The sequence below is a fragment of the Panthera pardus genome, unplaced genomic scaffold (assembly GCF_024362965.1).
Source record: "Panthera pardus isolate Hobbes unplaced genomic scaffold, ASM2436296v1 HiC_scaffold_3, whole genome shotgun sequence".
NCBI classification, from domain to species: Eukaryota; Metazoa; Chordata; class Mammalia; order Carnivora; family Felidae; genus Panthera; species Panthera pardus.
In genome coordinates, this window is record NW_026526876.1 from 19,654,233 (window position 1) to 19,668,994 (window position 14,762).

At 53.5% G+C, this 14,762-nt stretch overlaps 1 protein-coding gene across 2 annotated transcripts in view; it reads right to left on the reverse strand.

The window, feature by feature from the left end:
* Nucleotides 1-5,506: 5,506 nt before the first annotated feature.
* Nucleotides 5,507-14,762, reverse strand: part of TTYH2 (tweety family member 2) — a 38,401-nt gene continuing 29,145 nt past the window's right edge. For both annotated transcript variants that reach the window (XM_019466367.2, XM_053892430.1), the window contains exons 11-14: nucleotides 14,014-14,156; nucleotides 12,915-13,100; nucleotides 12,316-12,394; nucleotides 5,507-7,459 (exon numbers count right to left, since the gene is read on the reverse strand). In XM_019466367.2, coding sequence (XP_019321912.2) covers nucleotides 7,379-7,459; nucleotides 12,316-12,394; nucleotides 12,915-13,100; nucleotides 14,014-14,156 — 489 coding nt within the window. In that variant the 3' untranslated portion in view covers nucleotides 5,507-7,378. The remainder of the gene's footprint in view (nucleotides 7,460-12,315; nucleotides 12,395-12,914; nucleotides 13,101-14,013; nucleotides 14,157-14,762) is intronic.

Below are 14,762 nucleotides of genomic sequence, written 5' to 3' on the forward strand. Positions count from 1 at the left end.
TGTGATTGGCTTATTTCATTCAGCATAATGTCTTCAAGGTTCAGCCAGGTTGTAGCCGGTGTCAGAATTCTCTTCCTTTTGGGGTGCCTGGGTGGCTCAGTCAGTTAGGCATCTGACTTTGGCTCAGGTCATGATCTTGGTTTGAGATCGAACCCCGCATCGGGCTGACAGTGCAGAGCCTGCTTGGAATTCTCTCTTTCTCTCTCTCTGCCTCTCCCTCACTCGTGCTTTCTCTCAAAATAAATACATAAACTTAAAAAAAAAAAAGAATTTTTGGGGTGCCTGGGCGGCTCAGTCGGTAAGCATCCGACTTCAACTCAGGTCATGATCTCAGGTTCGGGAGTTCGAGCCCCACGTCGGGCTCTGTGCTGACAGCTCAGAGCCTGGAGCCTGCTTCGGATTCTATGTCTCCCTCTCTCTCTCTGCTCCTCCCTCGCTCACACTCTGTCTCTCTCTCAAAAATAAATAAACATTAAAAAAAATTTTTTTAGGGGCACCTGGGTGGCTCAGTCAGTTAAGCGGCCGACTTCGGCTCAGGTCATGATCTCACGGTCCATGAGTTCGAGCCCCGCGTCGGGCTCTATGCTGACAGCTCAGAGCCTGGAGCCTGTTTCAGATTCTGTGTCTCCCTCTCTCTGACCCTCCCCCATTCATGCTCTGTCTCTCTCTGTCTCAAAAATAAATAAACATTAAAAAAATTTTTTTAAAGAATTTTCTTCCTTTTTAAAGACTGAATAATATTCCATTGCATGTATACATTGCATTTTGTTTATATCCACAGATGGACACTAGGATTGGTTCCGCTTTTTACTACTCTGAATAATGGTGTTGTGAACGTGGACACACAAAAGTGTGCTTTGGGGTGCCTGACTGGCTCAGTCGGTGGAGCTTGTGACGCTTGGTCTCGGGGTTGTGAGTTTGAGCCCCACGTGAGGTGTAGAGATTACTTAAAAATAAAATCTTAATGCCCCTCTCCTGCTCGTGCTCTGTCTCTCAAAGATAAATAAATATTAAAAAATAAAATAAAATCTTAAAAAGAAACGGTGCTTTCAAATCTTTGGGAAGGAGAATTGCTGGATTCTATGGCAATTTTATCTGCTTGATAGAATTTATTAATTTTTTCAAGAGCCACCATACTGCTTTCTACAACAGCTGTGCCATTTTGCATTCCCATTGATAGAGCACAAGGGTTCCGGTTTCGCCACGTCCTTTCCAACAGTTGTTCTTTCCTGTCTCTTGATAGTCGCCATCCTAATGGATGGGAGGCAGGACTTTACCATAGCTTTGCTTTGCATTTCCCCAGCGATTAGTGATGGGGAACATGTTTTCATGTGCTTCTTGGCTGTTTGTGTGTCTTCTTTGGAGAAATGTCTACACAAGTCCTTTGTCCAGTTTTGAATCAGGTTTTATTTTGTTATTGTAGGAGCTCTTTATATATTCTGGATATTAATCCCTTATCAGGTACACGATTTGCAAATATTTTCCCCCATTTTATGGGTTGTCTTTTTGCTCTGTTGATAGTGTCTTCTGATGCCTCCAATTAAAACTTTTTCATGAATTAGGGGCACCTGGGTGGCTCAGTCGCTTAAATGTCTGACTTCAGCTCAGGTCATGATGTTACGGTTTGTGACTTCAACCCCCCATCCGGGTCTGTGCTGACAGCTCAGAGCCTGGAGCCTGCTTCAGGTTCTGTGTCTCCCTCTTCTCTCTGCCCCTCCCCTGCTTGCACTCTCTCTCTCAAAAATAAATGAACATTACAAAAAAAATTAAATTTTTTTTTTTCATGAATCCAACTTGTCTATTTTTTCTTTCATTGTCTGTGCCTTTAGGGTCATGCTCCAGAAATCACTGCCAAATCTGACGTTGTGAAGTTTTTACCTTATGCTTTCTTCTAAGAATTTTATAGCTTTAGGTCTTATTTTGAGGTCTTTGATCCATTTTTAGCTAATTTTTGCTGTATTTGCTTTTTGGTTAAGAGACCAACCTAATTCTTTTCCACGTAGATATCCAGTTTTTTCTTTTTAAGTTTATTTATTTATTTTGAAAGAGAGAGAGAGAACAGAGGAAGGGACAGAGAGAGAGAGAGAGAGACAGAGAATCCCAAATAGGCTGTGTGCCCTCAGTGCACAGAGCCCAATGTGGGGCTTGATCTCGTAAACTGTGAGATCATGACCTGAGCCGAAATCAAGAGTTGGTTGCTCAACCAACTGAACGACCCAGGTGACCTGGATATCCAGTTTTCCCAGCACCTTTTGTTGAAGATTGTCCTTTGCCCCATTGAATTACCTTGACCTTGACCTTATTGAAAATCATTTGACCATACATGTGAGAGTTTATTTCTGGACTCTGTTTTTACTCTGTTGGTCTCTATGTCTGACATCATGCTAGCATTATTCTCTTTTAATTATTGTGGTTCTGCAGTAAGTTTTGAAATCAGAAGTGTGAGTCCTTCAGCTGTGTTCTTCTTTTTCAAGATCTTTTGCCTATTTGGGGCTTGAGGAGATTCCATATGGATTTTTAGGATGGGTTTTTCTATTTCTGCAAAAAAAAAATGTCATTTTTCAATAGGGGTTTTGTTGAGTCTGTAGATCACTTTGGGTAGGATTGACGTCTCAACAATATTAAGTTTTCCAATCTGTGAACATGGCATGTCTTTCCATTTATTTATTTCTTTAATTTTTTTCAGCAATGTTTATTATAGATTTCATTATACAAGACTTTCATTTCTTTGGCTAATTAAGGGCTTTGGGGGGGGATACTATTGTAAACATAATTATTTTTTAAATTTCCTTTTCAGATTGTCCACTGTCAGTTTTGATTTACAGAAAAGTTGTAAAGATGGTACAAAGAGTTCCCATACACCCCTGCTATGGTTGGAATGGTTATGTCCTCCCTGAATTTATATGTTGACGTCCTAATGCTCAGTGTGATGGTATTCAGAGGTGAGGCCTCTGGGAAGTGATTAGTCATGAGGAAGGTGGAACTGTTGTAAATGGGATTCCTGCCCTTATAAAAGAGACCCCACGGAACTCCCTAGCCCTTTCTACATGTGAGAACAGAGAAGAGGCACCACCTATGAGTCAGGAAGCCTTGTCTATTTGTAAACTCTATGAAGTCAAGGCCACAATTGCCTTAGAGACTTCTGTAGTCCCAGGATTTAGAGAAGGTGATGTGCTTAGGCCAGGGGCGAGCAACCTGCAAACTACTTTAAGAGAGAGTAAATATTTTAAGCTGCAGGTTAAGGAGAAAAATCAAAGACATTTCGTAGATACTTATACGACAAGAGAAAAACATCCCCATTGTTGGTTAGCGAAATTCAAAATATTATGCTGAGTATACTTTTTTTGGTAGGACAGGACTGTTGATGAGAACGAAATTCTCTGGAGGGGGGAACAACACCTTGCTTCACTGAGACTCAGGATTAGTATTCTCTACTGTCAAAATCAGTTCCAAGTATTTGATTTTTAAAAAAACCATTAAAAAATACAAAAACTGCGCTCACAGGCCATACATGGCAACAGGTCAGACTAAGCTCACGGGAGGTAGTTTGCTGGCTCCTGTGATAAGCAATCCAATGCATTTTTGAAGGAGGGAAATTGAAATTTGAAAGGGAGAAGAAAGGAAAGTAAATTCTCCTGACCTGGGTACATCTGTGAGGGGGCACACGAGGCCTCTTGAATGCTGACGGCTCCACCAACACTGTAGAGCCCAGAGGCAGTGATATTGCCCCCAGTTCTTTGAAACACGAGACCCCGAAACGTTAGAGGGGGTGAAAGCACGGCACAGCACAGTTCAGGGCTCCTGGAGAGGAGTCAGCTTTGGAGAAAGGACCACCCGGTCGCCGCTCCACATGGGGGAGTTGGCCCTGAACGACAGACTCAAACGCACACCTGTTCCCGGCAGAGGTTCCCCTTACAGAGGGCCGGATGTTCATTACTTCCTGTCGGGGAGCAGGTTCCTGGGTCTGGGGTCAGTGCTGTTCAGAGGTGTTTAGAAATGCCAAAGGCTGTGCTGGTGGGCCAGGCAGGCAGAACACGGGCGTGCTGGGCACCGAGGCCCTCTCACCCCACCCCTTTCCCTTGGTGAGAGATTGGTGCAGGCCAAGGCAGGAATGCGGGGGTGAGCGGGTGACACACGTGGGGACCCAAACCACCTTCAGCTGTGCATCCCCACGTGACCTCCTTCCCACTTCATGCAGGGCCTGCCTGCAGCGCGGGTCTCTCTGCAGCTCCCAGAGACGACGAAAGCCCCCAAAGTGAATCTCATCTGAGCATTGAACTGCAGTTACCTTTAAAGAAAAAATCAGATGGGGGGGCGGGGGCGCCTGGGTGGCTCAGTCGGTTGAGCGTCTGACTCTTGATTTCAGCTCAAGTCAGCTCAGCTTCAGATCTCAAGGTCTGTGGGATCGAGCCCCGCATTGGGCTCTGCGCGGGCAGCACAGAGGCTACTTGGGATCCTCTGTCTCCCCCTTTCTCTGCCCCTCCCGAGCTCGCTCTTGTGTGCTTCTCTCTCTCTCAAAACTAAAGAAACATTTAAAAGAAATCAGATTGGTTTCTCTACTGCTTCAAGCCTTTTCCCCGGTGCTCTTGGTTTCCTGAGACGAGGGAGAAAGGTGACTCTACACGGGGTGGGGGAAACATTCCTATTTGAGAAACGCCCTAGTCCTGATGCTCAGTTTTGAGGGACGCAGAGTTCTGAGTCTGGCATGTTCTGTGGTACACAGCCCTCTGTATCACACCTCAAGTGCTCCCAAAGGATGCATAATCTACTCCCTTCAGGAAGTTCCTTGCAAGGCAGTCACTTCTGGGAGCCTAGCTGCTGAACACAAGAGTCAACAGCGGCACAGGGCCACGGGCAGAGAGCTGGAGCCTGCCCTATGAAGGGTACAGAGCATCTCGGTGCCCCAGCCCAGAGGGATCGTGAAGTTTAACTAACAATTCACATAACTATCTGGGACAGTCCTCAGTACACTGCAGGTGCTCAATAAATGCCACTACTTATTACTAGCAACATTAAGAGCACTGACCTTCAGGGGGAACTTGGGAGAAAGACTGGGGAGGGGGAAACAAGGCCTGTCCTTGGTCCTGAAGAGTAGCCGGAGGCCACACGAGAGGTCCTGTGACATTCCTTCAATAGTCCTGTCTTGGGGCACCTGGGTGGCTCAGTCAGTTGAGTGTCCGACCTCGGCTCAGGTCATGATCTCACGGTTCGTGAGTTCGAGCCCCGCGTCGGGCCCTGTGCTGACAGCTCAGAGCCTGGAGCCTGCTTCGCATTCTGCGTCTCCCTCTCTCTCTGCCCCTCCCCCACTCATGCTCTGTCTCTCAAAAATAAACATTAAAAACAAGTTAAAAAATAACGTTCAAGAAAAAAATCATCCCATCTTTCAATCCTTGCACCGAAGTCACTGAAATCTGCCGAGAAGCCCTCCCCACCAAAACCCAGCTGGAAGGGAGCGCTCGGTGCCCCTGTCACTCCCGCAGTGGAGGCAGTTAGACGGAGTGCACGCTTTAGTACAAGTGGTTTATTTCTCCCCAGGTGAGGGCGCACATGTACCAAGCAGAAGTGTGCCCACCTGGCTCCTTCGGGAACCACCCGAAGGATTCTAGTTTAGTTTACATGCATTAAAAACAACTCTACAGTTGCCAACCACAAAATGTTAAGAAGCAACATCCTGACACCGCGGAGTTCCTATCTGCGTGCGACGTGGCCCCACACAGATAGATTTACGGTACACGGGATGTCGAGGTTAACGCAGGTAAGACAGGAGTCCTGGATGCCCCGTGGCTCTGTTCTGTCCTGGGGCCGGGGCTGGGCGTGGACAGCCACGGTGCTGTGAGTGTTTTGATGGCAAAGTGGCTCTCCCCAAACGGAAATGGAGCCCTGGTTCCAAGCCACGCCTCCCCACGCCCCTGGCTTCGGGTGGGCGAGGCTGTGGGGGTTCCATGTCTCGCACTCTGAGTTGACAGGAGATTAGAAGCACCAGAGACCCTAACCCTGGATCCTCAGCAGGCAGGACGGTGGGTCATTATTTCCTCCTGGCCAACGAGCTCCTTCTCAGCGAGCAGGTACATCCCAGGACAACGGGATGGGTCCGGGGTTGGGGGGATTAAAGAGGCCTGTCTCAGGTCAAGACACAGTCGTCTCGTTTTGCTAAAACCTTTTACCGCAAACTTGCTCAAAGACAAAAGGGAGGGGCAAATTCACATGGGCATTCCCCGGAACAGGGGACTCTGGTCAGCTGTCCCTCTTTGCTTCCTTCCTGTTTTAAAGGGCCTCCTCTCCGACTGGGATGAACCCACATTCCCATCGAGCAGCAGCTTGGGACAGCGTGTCTCACTGATCTTGTACTTTGTTTCAAAACCCTCCCTCCCTGCAGATGCTTAAAGACCTGGCCGATGCCAGACAAATCTGCAGCCGGGGGTAAGGAGTGAGCCCCAAGTCTACTGTAAAAACTGGATGTGCTGTGAGTTTCAATTCTTTGGATAATCAAAGTATTCAAAACACTGGGAGGAAAAAAAAGTTAAAGTCGCTTTCAAAGTGTCTATTAATACCTGAGACTGTCCCTACCTGCGGCGAACGAACTCACAGCATCGATTCTGGAATGGAAGACAGGCGGGGAAGGGCGCAAAGGATGAGCAGAGAGTGGCTGCTGTTACCCACACTGCCCCCCGGCTCTCACCTACGAGGAGCCTACGAGGGACGAAGCTGTGGTCCCCCAGCCCTGGGACCACCCACCACACAGCCTCTCCAACACCTTCCCTCTGTGGTCCAGGGAGAGTCCGTCTGGTGGCTCCGGGGCACTGATTTGGACAGTGTCTCATCTCATCAGGGACATCACCTCCCTTAAAGGCATCTCCTGATCAGCTCTTCCGCTTTTATCCCCGGGAAAATGCCGCCCATCAGTGGGCAGCCGAGAGGAGAGAGGGACTCAGGGAGGGTGGTCACCCGGACTTCCGGACATGTTAGCAAGAGGCACGGTCCTGGCAATGAGAACCATACAGCTCTCAGGTGGTGACGCCCGACCCTCCTTACTGCCGCTCCCCAACTGGCGAGGGTAGGATGTGGGGGTGAGCAGAACGAGGCTCCCCGCTTCGGTGTGGCTAAGCACCTGCGGGCGTTTCCGGTGTGGACAGGAGGGCAGAGGGGGGAGAGGCTGGCCCGAGTCACGGGTCTTCTGTCCGCCTGGGCCTTTGGTCAGGAATCTCAGCCAAGCCCAGGCTGACTCTCCCTGCTTCTCTGCAGCCCCAGGAGCCTGCCAATCCCGTGGTCCTGCGTCCAGTCTCCAGACGCCTTTGGTTTCTATTGAAGAAATGCGTGCGTTGGCATTAATTAAAAACCAAATCAGATCAAGGAGGCAGGAACCTCTGCGGAACGCGTGTTAGGCTGGAAACTCATTCCCGTAGTGCCTCAGGTGCTCATCCGCCACGGACAGGTAGGTGGCCCTCATGCTGGGAGAATACTGTGGGAGAGAGGGGGAGGGGACGAGTCAGAACAGGGTCACCTGTTACAGTGAAATCAGACCGTACTAGCAAAGGGGCCGGGGCTTCTCAGGGAGCGGGGGCCGGGCCAGTCTTTATCACAGGCATCGTGGGGACTGGACCAGAGTGGCTTGGGCAGGCTTCACTGCTAGCCATGCTTCCGGTCCCGGGGCCATCAGGACGTCTGGCTTCCAGCATCAGATGTGAGATGTACACACAGACCAGCCACCCTCCCTCTGCTATGGCTGCCACGTCCACTCCAGGCCACACCACTGCCACTGGGGACAGCGTCGGGGTGCACCAAGGCACTGGGGAACCTGCCTCCTGAGTAGCTGAGGGCACAGGCCCAGAGATTCAGAGACCCAGGTTCAAATCCCAGTTATGCATTTTACTCATCCCGTGACCTTGGCTGAGGCTTTCCAACCTCTGCGAGCCTCAGTTTCCACATCTGCAATCAGGGATCTAGGAGCACCAGGCGGTAACCGTGCAAGAACGAGATGCTACGAAACAGGCAAGACACCTCACACAGCGCATCTCACACACTTGGCCCAACGTTACAAACACCTGGGAGCCTAACAGTTCCTGATGCTCGGGCCACGCCCACCAGTTTTGTTTTGTTTTGTTTTTGAGGTAAAACCCACATAACAAAATTAACCACCTTCAAGTGCCACCAGCACTTTTTTTTAAAGTTTATTTAGTGTTGAGAGAGAGAGAGAGAGAGAGAGAGAAAGAGTGAGAGAGACCACAAGTGGGGGAGGAGCAGAGAGAGAGAGGGAGACACAGAATCAGAGGCAGGCTCCAGGCTCTGAGCTGTCAGCACGGAGCCCGACGCGGGGCTCAAACCTACAAACTGTGAGATCACGACCTGAGCCGAAGTCGGACGCTTAACCCGCTGAGTCACCCAGGGGCCCTGCCATCAGCATGTTTCAAAAAGCTCTTCCAAAGGCAGCCAAGTCGGAGAAGCACTGACCTAACCCTAACACAAAGTGTGCTCAACGGACGTTAGTTAGCGACTGCTCAGGGAGCACAGGCCTCCAGCTGGCGGGGGCGGCGGGGATGGGTGCTGGGGCTCTTTAACCCAGCGGTTCTTAACCATTTTGCAACGTCTAAGACATTTCTGGTCATCACACCTGGGGGGTAGGGAGAGTGGGCAGAGGCCAGGGATGCAGGTAAACATCCTACAGCACCCAGGACAGCCGCCCCCAACAGAAGGACCCAGCCCATCAGTAGAGTGGGGGAGGAAGCCTGCTTCAGACTGTGGGGGCTTCTCCAACCTGCAGCCCCAGCTTTCCCCGTGAACCCATTAGAAACGCAGATTTCCCGAATCAGAAACGGGCTGGGCCCAGGATCAGGGCGCCTGGGTGGCTCAGGAGGTTAGGTGTCTGACTTTAGCTTGGGTCATGATCTCACGGTTCCTGAGTTCGAACCCTGTGTCGGGTTCTCTGCTGTCGGCGCAGAGCCTGCTTTGGATCCTCTGTCCCCCTCTCTCTTCCCCACTCCCCTGCTCTCTCTCTCTCAAAAATAAACATTAAAAACAAAAACAAAACAAAAAACAGGCTGGGCCCAGGACCCTGTGTTGCAACATGTCCCCCGGGAGATTCTGATGCACACTCGAGTCTGAGCATCTCCCCCTCGAAGCACTGTTTCCCGAACTTCCTTGATGATAAGGATCACCTGGCTGCTCGATGCACTTAGAACTTCCCAGGTGCCTTCCCTGGACAGTCTGCGTCAGTGAGTCTGGACTGAAGTCCTGGGATCGGTATTTGTCACAATTGGCCTGGATCATTTGTGTCCGTCAAATCTAGGACATGGTGCCTGAGAGGGAAGCAGGGATTCCCGGAAGGTGGAGCCTGGGGAAAGGCACATTTCCAGCCAACGGAACAGGCTGTACCTTCGGCCTGTCTTGCTTGCTATCACCCCGGGCAGTGAAATCCCCATCTGTCCCAGAGCTGGAGCTGGCAGAGGGAGGGGTGCATCTATACGTCAAACTCGCCATTAGCCGAGTGCTGATGAATATTTAGAGCAGGCACAGGGGGAGGGCAGGGAGTGGCAGGTGCGAGGTCTATGGGGGTGCACGTCCACACACGCTGGGGGTTCCTAGGTCGGCAGCATCTGTAGATGCCTCCTCGTGCCTCTTGCCACTTGCACGGCAGGAGGTGGGGGTCGAGCTGGGTGGGCTGGGTAGCCAACTCGGCCAAAGCTCTAAGAGGCCCTAAGTGGTCTTAATTCTAGGGAGGAAGGTGAATTCTGTCCTTGAGCCTTGCAAATAAAGTCAGCCCTTGATTATCTCTGCTAATGGCAGGGAGAGTGGCCCGGATCTTTCAAAACAGAAGGTAATCCCCAAATCATTTTTATTTGGCATCACAGCGCACGGACTAATTCCTCATTCCCAGCAGCAGATCGCCCCTAATTATGTTTCGCTGAGATTACAATTAAGATCAATCTGCATTCCTGGGTCTACAGCAGCTGGTAGGAGGAAAAGGAACCCAGGAGGCTTCTGGGTAGAGAAAGCCAGGTTGAGATTTAAATGGTGCCTACTCTGAATGCTGGCTTCCACTAGCCCGCGGTCCCTCCCTGAGGACCCCAGCGAGAGCTAGGCCTGCGTCTAGGGCTGTGCGTAAAAGGACGGCAGGTGAGGTGCTCTGGGCAAAAATAGCAAGGTGGGGCCGTGGGCGGGGCGGGGTTTGTCAATGTCCCAAAAGTGGACATTTGGGGCCGGATCATTCTCTGTTGGGCTGAGCAGCATCCCTGGCCTTTGCCCACTAGGTGGCGGTAGCACCTGCTCCCCTCCCCCACCACCCCCAAGTTGTGACAACCCCAAATGCCTCCTGACAGGCCAGATGTCCCCTGGGGGCAGAACTGCCCCAGGGTGAGCCGCTCAAAGCTATGGTTCAAGTGCCACCTGCTGCGCAGGACTCCCTCGGATGCCACACAGCAGCAGGGACAGGTCCCACCTCCAGGTCCCAAAGCACTGATGACAAGAGCCGCGTTTTTGAGCCCTTCCCGCTGCAGGTTATGCACTTCCTGAAGACCCGGCTGGGTCCCCACCTCTCCCCCGCTGCCCCCCCCTCCGAACAGCACTGTGGTTTCCCCCGCAAGCACCACCTGTGTTTGGGGCTGACGTGCTGGATATGCGTGTGTGTGAGCACCAGGGCCCGGGCGTGTGTCATTGGCCCCGTGTCCTTGGGTCCCCAGCAGCAGCCGCTCTAGTTTACCGGCTGGATGGCCCCTTCCAAACCCCCTGAATTAAAATGCCTTGTCCAGGGGCGCCTGGGTGGCTCCGTCAGTTGAGCATCCGACCTCGGCTCGGGTCATGATCTCACGGTTTGTGAGTTCGAGCCCCGGGTCGGGCTCTCTGCTGTCAGCGCGGAGCCTGCTTGGGGGATCGTCTGTCCCCCACTCTGTCTGCCCCTCCTCCGCCTTGCACACGCTTTCTCTCTCTCTCTCTCTCCAAAATTAAACATTAAAACAATCAGTAAATGCCCTCTCCAGCCAAGTGGAGGCAAGGGGCACTTTAACGGACACCGGGCTCAAGAACTGTGCTGCAACCCCACCCATCACAGACTTCCGGCCTTGCTTTCCACTCGCCACCCCGGCCCCCCCATCTCTTACAGATGCCGCAGCTTGTGGAGAAGGTGGCGGCGGGAGGGAGCGGGCGGGACGGTGGAGAGTAGGGGTGGAGTGAGCGGTGCCCTCTTAGAGCATCTACGCACCACACAGACACGCGTTTACAGTGACTGAGTCCTCCAATGCCCGCCACCACCGTGGGGTGTGTGCTATTATGCCCATTCTACGGGCGGGGAAACTGAGGCACATAGAGGCGAAGTGCCTGTCTAAGGTCACAGAGGTCAGAAGCAGTGAGCTGGTGTGAACCCGGGCATCTGGCACAGGAGTCTGTGTCCTTGGATTCCACGGTCTACTGGCTCTACTCGAAGCGATCTATCTGTCTCAGCCAGGATTCCTGCGGCCCCCACACTTCTCTGGGAGAGGACAGAGCCTTTTCTTTCCAATATGCACCCCCTCGCGCCACAGGCTCCTTTCCCGATGCTGAGTCTCGGTCCCCTGGCTGGAAGCGGGCGTGGGCCAGAGGCACAGGCCCCACTCAGGTACCAGCTGAGCAGGGTTAAGGAAGGCTGGTGTCCTAGACATGGCACCGCGGGGCTCCACCCCGCAGCCCACGGTGAAAGGCTAAACACCATCGGAGAGCAAAACAATTTCCTTGGAGCAGAAAGGGACGCTCTCTCTTACTTACATTATTTCGTTCAGCAAACTTATCACTGCAAATTATTTCTCTGTCCCTTTGAGATGCATATAAACCTTTTTAAGGGCTAAACCAGGCTCTTGCCAGCTTTGCAATCCAGGAATGTTTTCTTAAGAGCCCGACGCGGGGCTCGAACTCACAAAAACCAGGCTCTTGCCAGCTTTGCAATCCAGGAATGTTTTCTTAAGGGCCTGGGAGCCACCTCTTTGGAAGGTAACCATCAAGGACTGCCCCCATCTCCGTGGCAATGAGCAACGCTGAGGGCCACCCTAACTGGCATCCATTCGGGATGGACTAGTGTGACAGAGGCGCTGTGCGGTCCTCTTGCCTGGGGACAAGCGTGCACGGGGGTGAGGCTGTCTGGCTACATGGGGGTGAGCTTTCCGTCTTTGCAATGTCTTTAGCAGATTGCCAGCGATGTGCTTGGCAGTCCGGGTTTAATGCTTACTTAGTAACAAAACTGTTTCACTTTTTCTACCTTCGGGGAGGGGATTCACCAGGTTGAGGGGAGGTCTTATCTGTCATCACTTCCCCAACAAGGGCCTAGCTCTGACTTTGCCCGGGAGCCCAGGTTACCGTGGGAGGAGGGGAGCCTCTTCCGATGAGCGGAACGTTCTCGTAGCGTGGGTTACCGCCGAAGAGCATGGCCTGGTTCCTGCGGGCAGAGAGGACAGCTCAGGACGGGGAGGTGTGGGGGTGGGGGTGGGGGCGCTCGGATTTCTCCATGAGGGGCCCACGGGTGCGCATGTGCAAGCACGGGGTGGAAATGGACCTGGGGGAACTGTGGGCAGGAATATAAGGGAAAGAGCCCTCAGAGAGGCCCAGGGGAGAAGCCGCGGGTGGGGCACCAGGGGCCAGGAGCAGCGTGGCCCAGAGAAAGGCAGCTTCTGGGCCCTGCGATCTGCCCTGAGGGCAAGGCTTGGCATCTACAGGGATGCACATGTACTGGGGTGGCTAGATGGCCCCCGGGGGCCTTCCCACCAGGCACCCTCTGGCTGCAGCCGGGAGACCACGGCTGGCCTTGGATGCCTTCCTCCCAACCCGGTTCTCTGGTACCCAAATGTGCTCCAGATCTAGCTCCCCTAGGGCTGGGGCGGGGGGAGGGGTGGCGGTGCTGCCCCAGCCGCGATGTGTCGAGACATGTACAGGGGGAGGCCCGGGGAGCCCTGCCGTACATGTATTCCGAGACTGGGGCGTTGGAGATGGTCTGCGCTGGGGGCTGCAGGCTGGTCTGGCTGCCCAGGCCGCTGCTGTAGCTGCAGAAGCTTCGAAGCTGCCCCCGAGGGGGGTTGTGAGCGGCGATGCGTCGGGCCTGGGGGTTGAAAGGGTCGTCACCGTCGATGTCATCATAGTCTCTGTCCCTAGAACGACATACAGGACACGGCCGGCCGTGAGGGCCTGGACTCGGAGGCAGCGGTGTCCCGGCCGGCTTCCCAGGCTTTGCTCCCAGGACCCTCTCTCGCCACACGCGTGTGTCTCCCTCAGGTTCCTGAAACACATGGTCTTCAGGCCTGCCTCACATAGATCACTCCACCTGTTCCCAGCTTCACATCCACCTCCTCCAGGCAGCCCGCCATGCTGACCCCGTCACACTGACCCTCCCTGCCCTGCTTCCTTTTGTCCGATCTGCCCACAGGCACTGAAACACCTCATCTCTATCTGCTTCGTGAAAATGTAGGTGCCCCACTACCGGGGCTATAATCTACCCTTCTGGGTATTTTGGAAGCGCCCCTCCAGCATCCAGAGCCCTCATGATCTCGCGTCACAAAGCCCTTCAGAGGAAGAGAGGACAAGGAAGGGGCGCCAGGTGGGGGTATGACACTGTCACCATGCTCTCGGCTCCGCTCCTGCCCCGGGCCCTTGGAACCTCCTTTTGGGGGTCTGTCTGGACTCTCAGGGAAGCTTCTGCAGAAATCCAGCCAGCCTGTTGGGGCTGAATGCCTGGAGCCCCTGCGGCCATCGTTCGGCCCAGGTTATCGGCTCTGGGCACAGTCACAGAGCAGAGCCTCCTTTTTTTTTTTTTTTTTTTTATTTATTTTTGGGACAGAGAGAGACAGAGCATGAACGGGGGAGGGGCAGAGAGAGAGGGAGACACAGAATCGGAAACAGGCTCCAGGCTCCGAGCCATCAGCCCAGAGCCTGACGCGGGGCTCGAACCCACGGACCGCGAGATCGTGACCTGGCTGAAGTCGGACGCTTAACCGACTGCGCCACCCAGGCGCCCCAGAGCAGAGCCTCCTGTGTGCTCCCCCAGGAAGCCCCCTGGCAGCCCACCTGGTGGTAAAGTGCTTCCAGGCCCGCGGCCCCGCGCAGATCATGGTGGAAAAGGCCAGGGCGGCCAGGAGGGAGAAGAGGCCAAGGTAGAGCAAGCCCTCGATGCCGTCGTAGCAGATGCCAGCAAGGGCGTCCAGGTAGTCCTGGAGGAGGAGGAGAGACACGTTGCTGGAAGGCGGGTGAGGGCACGCCTGGGGTCTGAGCTCACTTCTGGTGGCCCCTCTCCCCAAGCCTCGGCCGGGGATCGTCTCTATCCCGAGAGCTTTTTGTACAGCCATTAAGGGTCCACACTCTGGAGCCTGACAGAAGGGCTTTTGGGGTTCACTCCATAAGCGTCGGCTGACCGCCTACTGTGTGCTAGGCACGCGAGGGTCGGGGTCGGCTCCGAGCAAGACAGACACGGCTGCAGGGCGGGAGAGCCAGAAGACAGGAGACATTTACGCTAAGACCAGCATGGCCAGAAGGAGTGGATTGTGCCTTGAGCAGATGGGGGAAGGGGGCACAGGTGACATGTTCGGGAAAGAGGAAAAAGGGCCAGAAGGAGACGGGATGGGGGGGGGGCGCCAGTTCCCGCTAGGCCTTGCAGGCAAGTGAGGAGTTTGCTTTTTATCAGTAGGTGACGAGATGCGAGAGAAGGGATGCGACCCAACTGGCTTTTACAAAGACCACTGTGGTTGCTGTGTGTGAAAGGTCACGGAAGGTCAGGGGGCGAGAAAAGGCTGGAGACCAGTTAGGAGGCCACGGCCGTC